The 12,062-nt window shown below is 46.8% G+C and overlaps 1 protein-coding gene across 1 annotated transcript in view; it reads right to left on the bottom strand.

Moving 5' to 3' along the window:
• Positions 1–12,062, bottom strand: part of ptprsb (protein tyrosine phosphatase receptor type Sb) — a 47,719-nt gene that overhangs the window by 20,381 nt on the left and 15,276 nt on the right. Inside the window, 3 exon segments of the mRNA XM_084706813.1 lie at positions 4,445–4,451; positions 4,760–4,878; positions 8,029–8,217. Coding sequence (XP_084562939.1) covers positions 4,445–4,451; positions 4,760–4,878; positions 8,029–8,217 — 315 coding nt within the window.

The raw sequence follows: 12,062 nt of genomic DNA, 5'->3' as shown, positions 1-12,062 counted from the left end.
GAGAGAGAGAGAGAGAGAGAGAGAGAGAGAGAGAGAGAGAGAGAGAGAGAGAGAGAGAGAGAGAGAAAGAAAGAGAGAGAGAGAGAGAGAGAGAGAGAGAGAGAGAGAGAGAGAGAGAGAGAGAGAGAGAGAGAGAGAGAGAGAGAGAGAGAAGGAGAGGTAACAGGAAGGGGAGAATGAACTTCAGGGTTGTTGTTTATTTTTGTTTTTTTTTACAGAAATCGTCACAAAGGGATATTTCAAAGTTAGGTCAAAGCTACTATGAGGTAGTTGGAAGACCACAGATGAAAACAACAGAAAGACACATTACTCATGTGGGGAGCTCAACCATTTGAGCTGCCAAGAGAAATAATAATAGTGTGTGATCATCTCTTGAGTGACAGTTCAACCAGCACATGAAACCTATAGTCAGTTTCTCATCTTTCAAGGACTGCAGTCTAACCACAATGTTTTCTTCCTACAATCCCCTAGGGTTTTATGTATTACTAAGACATAGATTACACTACGCTTTTCAAAAGCGTCATCTCAATGTTAATCCGAATACTAGTCTATTATGACAGCACTGTGCAAAATACAGCGGTTAATTTAAGAAATTCTTCTAAGTTGAGATGAGTAATAACATACATATTTTATCTACAGCTGAACTCCCCTATGGCACAGCTTGGAGCTAGAGCTTAAGAGGAGAAACGTCTACCTAAAAACTTCTGTGGGGAACTTAAAAGATAATGTTCTGTGCCTTGGTGCCTTGGGGTGGTGTTATCTGAGGACGGTGGACATTTTTTTCAGATGGGTTTATTTGAGTTGATCAATAGATGGTGACATCTATCTTCCAGTAGCTAGAGAGTGGTAGTTGCCCTGAACACTGCATCTGCCAGCCTGTACTACAGCACTGCACTGATGCACAGAGAGACTGAACTCATAGGTCACCTGCATGCCTGGGAGACTCAAGAGGAACGAGGGTGGAGAGACGGAAGGAAGAGAAGGACTGGAGGAGAGAGAGAGAGAGAGAGAGAGAGAGAGAGAGAGAGAGAGAGAGAGAGAGAGAGAGAGAGAGAGAGAGAGAGAGAGAGAGACAGAGAGAGACAGAGAGAGAGAGAGAGAGAGAGAGAGAGAGAGAGAGAGAGAGAGAGAGAGAGAGAGAGAGAGAGACACAGAGAGAGAGAGAGAGAGAGAGAGAGAGAGAGAGAGAGAGAGAGAGAGAGAGAGAGAGAGAGACAGAGACAGAGACAGAGACAGAGACAGAGACAGAGAGAGAGGGAAAAAGAGACAGTAAGAAAGAGAAGGAGTCTACAAAGAGAGAAAGAGAAAGAAAAAGAGAGAGGGTGCTCCGGTTCTCTTCGAGACAATGACAGTCAATGTGGTGAAGAACAGCCACATTGCACACCCAGATACAACATGTAGGAAAGTGAAAATAGGCAACCTAAACATGTGGATCATGGTGATTCACTGCATGAACTGGAGTTGTGGCAAGTACAACACAGGCATCGAACACTGTAAGCTAAACGTCAAGACATCATGAGAAAGGGAGAAGAGGAAGAAGGAGAAGAAGGGAGAAGTGAAACAGAGAGAAAGTGTGTGTGTGTGCATGGCATTAATTAAGTTAATTAAACTTATGCACTTGTGTCTTCTCCTACACACCAGGGAGCAGAGAGAAATGTCAGAATGCAAAGAGAGGTTTAAGAGAGGAGGACCAAGAGGACAGGGATAGGGACAGAGGGGAGGAGAGAGAAGGTTAGAAGAGGGGGAGGAGGGAGGGGGAGAGGGAAGAGGGCAGAAAAGAAGGTACCAGGAAGAAGAAAAGACATGAAGCTATTTAACAACACTGCCAGACTCTGCTCGCTCTTCTTGTGCTTCACAAAAATCATTATTTTATTATTTTAACAGTAGATAAATACCCAAGACTAACAAACGATTGAATAATACAGACAGACAGAGAGACATACGTAAAACCAGACAGACAGACAAACAAACAAACAGACAGACAGACAGACTGACCAAGACCTCGGTATGAGAAGGACTGAATGCAAGGAAGGGCAGACGAAGAAAAAGAGAGACAGACAGAAAGATAGCAGAGACACTGACCAGACTACAAACTAAACAAAATGCGGGGGGCAGATTAAATGGAGAGACCAGACTCCACTGTTTGTCAGGATTTAAACTGAACAGAACCAGATTTCAGGTCAATTTTTGTAGCGTATTTTAATACGATTTAAATAAGAAGCTTACTATTAAGGGAAAAAGTGGGTTATATCAGTTCACCCATATATATATACATATAGTTTAACTATAAATAAAAAATAAAAAATGATATTTATTTTTTTATATCAGGCCCATGTTGAAGTGTTCTTTTGGTGGATATTTGAGATTGCTTCTTTGTATTCCAAACCAAGTACAATTCAAATCAATGACACGGCAAAAGTGAACATTTTATTTTTGTGGACATGATCTCATTTAACAAAACAGTCTGATCCATATTCAGTCACTGTAGGCTGCCAAAAGATACCCAGAATTGGACACCAAAGTTTAAGATGAAAAGAGACGTTAAAAGAGACAAAAATCAGTTGTTAGAACAGACTCCACAAATGCAGTGCGACGTGCTAGCATGCTACAGTATCATGCAGCAGGTGAAGTGCACACATCGCTTCTGCAAATGATGCAGAACACTAGATCTCATGAGCAATCGAGACAGAGCAGCGTCCTAAAATATCAGCCTCCATATTATAACATGGTTTTGGAGGAAATGGAGGGGAAAAATGTCCAAACCAGAAAGATCCAAGATACTACAATAACTTTTTGCTTCCCGAGTAAACGTAATTCTCTCTGAACCTGTCTTCAGCTTAAACCCCTTCAACATCAAGACTCTATTCTTGCCCCACATCCTCTCCTTGAAGAGAGAATGAACACTGTATTACAGGCATGAACACTGTATTACAGGCATGAACACTGTATTACAGGCATGAACACTGTATTACAGGCATGAACACTGTATTACAGGCATGAACACTGTATTACAGCTGCAACACGTCTAGATCTCAGGCTGCCTGGCATTTACACATAATCCTTCCTCATCGCAAGAAGACCCATCCTTCATTAAACGGCCTCCACACATACGCCACCCCATCTGCAACTCTACAGATGGATATACTGTACTTTCATTATAACTGCCACTCAATAGTAACCAATACATATTGTACACTAGCAACTGTGGAGTAATTAAAGTGGTAGAAAAAAATAAAAATAAGAATATATTACCCAATGAGCACATTGTTGTGAAAGCTGTGCGTTCTTAAGAGGCTAATAACTGCGTCCTTATAGTTATAATTTTTCCTTTTTTGCTTCTCTTCCCCGCAAACATAATTTCATAAAAGATGATAAGTCTAACTATAGTGTCTAACTGCTATGGCTATGGTTTGTGAAATGAATTAGTGGTTAGGATGATCGTCTTTCCAGAGGGGATGAGAGTTGGGAACAACAGACACATCTGGTTTCTCAGAACATGGAGAAGCAGAGCAAGGCCTCTGAAGCACAACCACAGGGCGTCCAACACACAGGGCAACATGTGGCCAGACATGACGAGTAGACACAGACATGACGAGCAGACAGACTCGACGAGCAGACACAGACACAAGGCAGCACATACATCACAGGGAGAAACAAGGCACAAGCCAACCACTGATATAAAATCAATCAATTGAATGAGAGCATAAAGCCCCGTGCATATCCAAAATTATTCGGTACAAGCATGCAAACACTGCGTTTCTCTCTTTCTCTCTCTTTCTCATTCTCTCTCTCATTCTTTTCCTCCATGCAAACATGGGCTCCTTTTAATTTCCAATTCCTGGGTCTCCATGACAACAAGAACGTTCCATGCAGAGAACGTTGGTCTGGAGGAGCGGGTGGAGACGGGAGGAGGAGGGGGGGGGGGGGGGTCCGCATACAAGGCCTCACAATGCAGTAGTCAATGCACAGTGCTGCAGTGAAGGCAGCTAGCCTTCACAACAGGCTCTTAGCTATTCACCACATGGCCTAAATTCCCATCTTATTTATATCATGTCATGTTCATTCAAAACTTTTCCAGCATTGGTATGTTTTTTTCAGTGCTGATTTTTTCCCACTAACTTCAGTCAATGAGGGTCTCTGAAAACATGAGGAAACCAAATAAAGGGCACACCAACCTTCTCGTAGCTCTGAGGGATGGAGGGGGGTTGATGCGGAACACAATGACGTGAGGGGAAGAAAGAGAACGGGGGAAACACAGAGAGAATAAAAAAGGCCAGCGCAAAGCCTCACACCCTAAACCATAAACACACACAACACACACACACACACACGGTGTACACACACAACACAACACACACACACGGTGTACACACACGCACACACACACACACACGGTGTACAGACATACACACCTACACACACACATTCACGCGCGCTTCCATACACGTTGGCTCTTTAAGGACCCCCTTAAACAGAAAACCTCGGATTCAGATCCCACCCCTACTTCTCTCCACCAAGGGGCCGCCATTAAGGCCATGATGTCTCCAGGTAATCAGTGTATGTGCCCAGGATCTTGTCTGTCATTATTGAGTCAGTAGATATGGCTTGTGGTGGTGGGTGTCCCACAAGTAGCTTCATCACAACTTACAGTGGATACTTTTCTTTGGGCGTGCATGTATGTGTGTGTGTGTGTGTGTGTGTACCTGTGTGTGTGTATATGTGTGCGTGTGTGTGAGTGGTTGTGTGTGCCTGTGTGTACATTCCTACCTCGCACATACAGGTTGGCTGGGGAAGAGTAGCGGACGCCCTGAGAGTTAGTGGCCACGCACTCATACTTCCCCTGGTCCGAGTTATCACTGTTCTCAATCTGCAATGCTCCTATGAGAGAGAGAGGCAGAGAGAGGCAGAGAGAGAATGGGACAGAGAGAAACAGCATGGGGTTAGTAACACACAAAGAATGCCACTATTCAGGACCTCTGTAGGAGCTTGCCTGGAGTCAGACCCTGACCTCACATCCTCCCTCCCCCCTTCCTCCTTTCCTCCCTTCCTTTCTCCCTCCTTTGTTGTGCTCGCTTAGTAAAGCAAGCCTCTTAAAGCAAGTCTCAGCTGCATATCAGTGGCTGTGCCCTGATGTGCTTCTCCTGGAGCATCTAGTGTGACACACAGCCCAGAGCAGCACAGGCAGCCTGTTTGACTTAGAGCCTGAAGTGGAACTAGAGCACAAAAGCTGGGATTACAAGCGATAACACACAGCAGGGAGAATAACACAAGACAGCAACACACATACACAAACATGCTCACACATAAAGGCTTAGAGCCGTGCGACAGACATACAGTACACACACACACACACACACACAAACAGCTGGTCTGCAACTCATATGGGCTTAGGGGGGTGCACTGTGACTGACAAAAAAGAGTGTGTGTTAGACAGGGTGGAGATGTCCCCTCCATAAGGCTGCATTTCTGTATAGAGAGAGGGTGACAACACAGACCTGGGGTCTGAGTCACTGAAGCAGAGCAGCACACACATTACAAACACATTCACAACACAAACACACACTCACACAAACACTGAAGGGAAGACCATGAAGCCACCTCTTTGAGACACACATATTGATATGTAACAATACATATAGACAAGGCGGCATACAGATAGAAAGATATATGAACGTACAGAGACACAGACTGACGGGCTGACAGACAGACGGGCAGACAGACAGACAGACAGACGGGCAGACAGACGGGCAGACAGACAGACAGACATATGGATAGATGGACAGACAAGCAGGCAGAAAAGCTACACCTGAAGAGGAAATTGTCTGAGACCAGTGGTTCACCTCAGTTGTTTTTTTCTGTGTATGTGTGTGTGTATTTATGTATGTGAGAGTGTGTGTGGGTGTGTGACAGCCATTTTCGAGCAAGTCAATCGCTGATCTAGAGAAGTTAAAGTTATGGAAACAAACTGCAAGCTCGGGGGAGAGAAAGTTTGTCTTATTAAGGAGCGGAAGTGTGTGTGTATGTGTGTGGAGCTTATTGAGCTGACTCTTTACGCTCTGCTAGCTGCAGCTGACATGTCTTTGCTTCTCTCGTCTACAGATACATGAAAGGCAAGCAAGACAGCTCTCCCACCCCCTCTCCCTCTCCTCCCTCTCTCCACCCCCCCTCCCTCTCCTCCCTCTCTCCACCCCTCCTCTCTCTCTGTCTCTCTCGTCCCTATGGTACAGAGCAGGAATAGGCTCCCAACAGGAATAAATTATCTGTGCAACAACCACGGCTTTACAAGAGTGAGCAAAAGTGTGTGTGTGTGTGTGTGTGTGGGGGGGGGGGTTGGAGCTGAACAGGTGAAAGCTTGCAATAGGACACATGAGATCTAGCAAACAAATACACAACTGCTACTTCTGACAAGGAAATATAGGGCACACATTTGAAAGAAAGTGAGAAAGAGAGAGAGAGAGAGAAAGAGAGAAAGAGAGAAAGAGGGAAAGAGAGAAAGAGAGAGAGCAAAAGAGGAACAAATGGAGAGAGAGAGAGACGTTATTAGTGAATCAATGAGCTTCTGACAAGCTCAGCATCTGATTGGACGACGCACGTGGGAAGTGACTTCAGTAAGCTGATATGGACGGTGTCTGTGTCAGTGTCTGCTGCTGTGGCTCTCATCATGTGACACGTAACCATAGAAACCTGACACCTAATGGCAACATCTAGGTCAAGCAAATCTGCAGCCATCTTCAAATACAAGACAGGTCTCAGCAACTCAGCCTTCTCTTTCATGGCAGAGAGACAGAAGGAAATGAGACAAGGAGACAAATCGGTGTAGGAAAAGGATGTGAGGAAAAGGAACTATTTGGATGCATCCATAGGGGCTTTGTGGAAAAGTGAAGGTATGGACTGAATTCTAGTCACAAGTCAATATTCCTAATTTCTCATTTTTATCCCTGCAAAGTCCATTGCTATATGTTGTGTAGGTCCCAACTCCAGACACAACATTTGGAGTGCCTTCCAGATGAATGGGTTGGCATATCTGTGATCCCACAGCAGATGGTACTGTATGGAAAATAGAGTTCTCCTCTGAGCTCTGGAGACGTCTGGAAACCTTTGACACAGCCCTGAACCATATGCTCCAACCACAGGGAGCTGAAGATGTGCAAGTGTGTGTTCACATCTGAGTGTTTATGTCTCAGTGCATGTGTGTGTGTGTGTGCGTACTGGACAAGTGAAGAAGGTCCACGTGTTGGAATGGGGGCAGGGTTGCAGACAAGGGTTTTTCGAGGGATGACTTTTGAATGCAGTGGTTCTCAAAATGATTCGCCTCCAGACTCCGAATGAGGCTTCCAAAACGCTCTCGAGGCCCAACAACAACATAACCCAAATCCGAGGAATGGAGCCAAAACAGAGAGTCTGACGGCAGGCCAAGAGGAACTGGCAGCGATCCACCGTTTGGGAAACTGCACGGTGCTGATGGGTTCATAGTGGGTCTGTGCGTGGCCAGGCTGGTGAAGACATACTTACCAAAAGCTGCTGGACAGAAGAGAGAGAGAGACAGATGGGGGAAACAAAACAGGAGTTTTGTTTAGAGATGCTAAACGGAAGTAGAGGGAGATTCTGATTGCAATGATTGTAAGATATAGGAAAAAAATGGAACTTTCTTCCCTTAAAAAAAAAAAAAAAAAAAGGAGGCACTGATCTGCTTTGCTTACCAATATTTTGCTCCTGACAGGGATGGGGGGGGGGTGTGTGTGGACTTGTGGGATATGCCAGTGTCAGTGCATTTTGGAATCTTGAAGATATGCTAAATGTTAAAGCCCTGAACGTGATCAGACAGAATGGTCACCCACACTCAGTGAACACAGTGCAGAGACCAAGCCACAATAGCAGCCAGGTGAAACTGAACCACACACACACACACACACACAAACCTTCTCTCTCGACTCCCAGTCTCTTCCTCCACCCCTTCTTTTTCTCCTGTCCCTCTTCTCCCTCCCACACCTATCTTCCTCCTCCCCTCTCCCTCCATCTTGGTCTCACCTGAGCGGAGCTGCTTTATGCGTCCATTGCTGCTGCCTGGCTCCACCGGCAGGAAGTCTTTGAACCAGGAGATCTCTGGGTCAGGGAGGCCGCTGGCCGCACACAGCATGGTGGCTGTACGGGTCCTCTCCACCACCTTCAGCTGGGGACCCATGTCTATGGTGGGGAAACCAAACGGCAACAGGTCCTCTGTGGAGGGAAGGGGATGCATGGGGGGGGGGGATAGAGAGGGAGAGAGAGGGAGGGATGATTTCATTAGGAGAGCTATTTGATGCCCAAGTGTTAGGTTCCATGATACATATTTTTATGTATTCTGAGAGCTTCGCTGGTTTCTAAAAATATTCTGTGCCCTGTGTCAGTGACAGAGGGTTAGGGGGGAAATCGCAGAGCTAGTTAGTGTTCACAACAAACCTCGCCGCACCCACAACATCTGGAGAGTACAGACGGCAAACTGCATGCCAATCACCCAGCTCCTGTCAATCCCCTCTTCATCAAAGCTGTGTGTTGGATCTTATCAGTCTGGACCAGATCCATCAGATTAGTTAGCCATGTGGGCCAACACACTGATCTGCCACTCAGGGTCTGTCTGGCAGCCGACAGGAGCGAGATGCAGAACACTGGGGGATCTGAACCCAACACTCATTCCTGAGAGGTCCCCGTGAATGACTGATGCTGTCAACAGACACTCGTTTGCCCGCGTCATTGATTTAGATGAGGATTACAGTCTAGTCACTGCAGACTAGCATGGTGATGGAGAGAACATCAATGAGGGCTTCTGTGTAAAGAGTCAGTGATCTCTGCAGGAGAACCAGCCATTCTCTGGCCCCCAGCGGAACACCTGCAGGTAAAGAGAAGGTGAAGCCCTGCAACCTCCCATGGCGTTGCTGTGTGTTGCTGTGTAGAATCATTATTCCACTAATAACTATGCAGAGAGCTGCTCAGAAACAGCAGCACCAATTAGAGGGTTCCTTGCAGGGGAGGGGCAGGGCGCAGGGGGTAATAAGCAGTTGTTAACAGTAATTGTTAAAGTGTACCAATGATTAGACGGACGATCTGGGAGAGGGGCGTACTGTGGGCATGTCTGTGTGTGTGCACGTGTGTGTGTGGGTGTGCACGTGTTTGTGTGTGTGCGTGCGTGCGCTCGCACATGCGTGCGTGACGTATGCGGGGGAACGTATCGGATGGAGTTGAGGTTATTGTGTGTGTAAAAGATACAAACGCATACACAGAGACACACACAACCACACAGACACTTTTACAAGCTCTTTCTGAATGCAGTCCAGATGGCCAGAAATCTAATCATGCATTCATCAGCCCCCCTTCCTCCACAACCCCCCTCCCCCCTGCCTCCCTTCCACCTGACACCTTTTGGCAGGCTGAAACACACACACACACACACACACATCTCCCCTACCTGGATACCTTTGGTATAATTTTCATTTCTCTTCCTACAGAGAAGAAGCAATCACGATGACAACCATTTTTCTGCCTAATGGCCTCTGTCCTCTCATGCACAACAACGCAAGAGCCACCTGTCTCCAAACCCCAAACACAAACACACTCACCCAGACAGGCACACATCCCTTAATATTGTCCCCTCATCAAAGACCCAGCCGACCCCATAACCTGGGATTTAAAAGCCTCTCAGCTGTCTGAGCTGTTATCTCTCTTTCCTCCTGCACTCTGTCCCTGGGATAGACAGAGCCATATGCCCTGTCAGTCCTGGAGCAGGGTGAGCACACAGCATCTCTCGTTCTCTATCTCTCTGTCAGTCTCTTTCACTCTTTCTCTCTCTCTCACTCTCTTTTTAAAAAGGTTAACAGATTGGTTTGTCGAGTGAGGCGAGGAGTGGCCAGGAGAGGAGAAAGGTAGAAAAGGAGAGAAACGGAAAGGGAAGAACAGAGTCAAGGAGAGTGACCGCGCCAGAGGCTGTGACAACAGCCTAGCAGGAGCCCCGACCACATCCCTCCCAGCTGTCTGGAGGACACTCATCTCCTGAGCACGGGGAGCAGGCCTCCTCACCCCCAACTCCCCGGGATCAATGCTAATGACCCGGCTGAATGGACGGCGGTGGTCCAGCCATTGACAGGGGAGGAGAGGGAGAGAAAGGATGGGGAGGGAGAGAGAGAAGGATCGATGGCCAGGTCAGAAGACAAGCCCCCTGAGGAGAAGAATATGCAAGGCATACATCTGCTCCCCGTCCCCCCCGAGAGGGTTCAGATGGGCTTTTTATCACCCTGCGGCCCCAGATACATAGACTGCCTGGATCTTAATTAGGCTGCAGCAGTGTGCGGGGGTGTGGGGCAGGGAGGATGTTTTCCTGTCAGGTCATACATCTAGACCAGTGATGAACTAGTGGCAGCATACATGATGTATTCAAGATTAGGGTCCTTAAACCAAATGGTTGAAAAGATGGATTAATGGATGGATGGATGAAAGGATGGATGGATAGGCAAGCAGGCAGGTGGTCATACATGTAGATAGATAGATAGATACATGCTAGAGAGAGAGAGAGAGAGAGAGAGAGAGAGAGAGAGAGAGAGAGAGAGAGAGAGAGAGAGGTAGATAGATAGATAGATAGATAGCAAAGACAGATAGACAGACGGATAAATGATGAATAGATCAATTTAGATAGACAACTGGATGTGTACAGTGTCTGTTTGTGTGCGTCTGAGAAAAAAAAAAGGTCCAACAGTTTTTCAGGGACAGTTGGAGAGGACCGACAATGTGTTTTTTTCCCCCCGGGGTTGTGAGTCTGGAGGCTGGAGCCTGTTATCCTCGCCTGCTTGTGTTTGGATAGGGACAGTCAGGCCTGGAGCCGACACCAGCATGTTTAGCCAACCGCATCCAGGCAAACGTTCAATTACCGCACATACACAAGGACAAACAAATACATGACAGCAAACACACAATGGTTTTTGTTCAAGTTCTCACACAGACACACACTCATGGTTGAGAACACACGACGACATCTCGTTTTCACCCGAAATAACCAGAGCTTATGTTCTTGTCCTTGCCACAGACACTGAGGAGGATTGCTATTCTGTGTTATCACCTACAACTGTCATCCTGCCAAGGGCTAGTCTACTTACCTGGACTAGATGAGTTCCATTACAGTCATCTAAAATTGGTTTGAGTCCGTTTTTATTGAATATATGTCTATGGGACCAGTATAAAACCTAGGTGGCTAGGTGAGCCACTGATTGTGACAGATGTCCTTGGTATAGTACTGTGCAGTATCCACAGATAGTTTCAAGGAGACACTTTATATGTTAATAGAAATGTATAACGATGGATTCCAGTCTGATGCTCTCACAGACTTAGTGCCACAGACCACCCCCAGACTCCCACCTCCCACGCTCATCCTCTAGACCTGGATGGCTAGTCCACATTTAGCCCCCCACCCCCCAAAGGCTCAACTCAGGCCTTGACAAGGCCCCCACTACTGCAGGCTCAACACACGCACAGACACACAAGCACACAGACCAGATATGAAGCACTGCTAAATGTTCTCCCGTTAACTAATCCCACCATGGAACACGACGCTCTCTGCCCCCCTTCCTGCCCCCCTTCCTGCCACACTGGTCTGGGCTCTAATCCTCTCAGGATGGCCTCTGAGGTTCCCAGTGGTTGAGCGCTGCCAAGGCAGACACCAAGGGGAATCAGGGATGTGGCCGGCTGTGCAGAAAGGAGTTGATATTTGCTGTGGTGGGAGAACATTGTTCCCTCCCTTGTCAATTTCTTTGTTTATCGTTCAGTCTCTATCTGTCTCTCTCTCCCTGTCTGTCTCACTATCTCTCTATATGTTTGTCTACCTCCATCTCCTGAAATAGGGCACTAGGAGGTGTTGGTATAATCAGGATTACTATACACAACACAACGCGCACACCAACACAAACGCTCACCCACAAGATAACACATGCACTCATATTACTGCAGTGATGAAATCTCTCGCCCACTGGAGGTTTGAAAGGCGCAGAGCTGCAGATATTACCATCCCTTAAGGCACAGTGATTCCAGAGAGAGGGAGAGAG

This window comes from Hypomesus nipponensis, chromosome 10 (genome assembly GCF_054491055.1).
Source record: "Hypomesus nipponensis isolate SF chromosome 10, ASM5449105v1, whole genome shotgun sequence".
Lineage (NCBI taxonomy): Eukaryota > Metazoa > Chordata > Actinopteri > Osmeriformes > Osmeridae > Hypomesus > Hypomesus nipponensis.
This window is presented reverse-complemented; position numbering and strand designations above follow the sequence as displayed.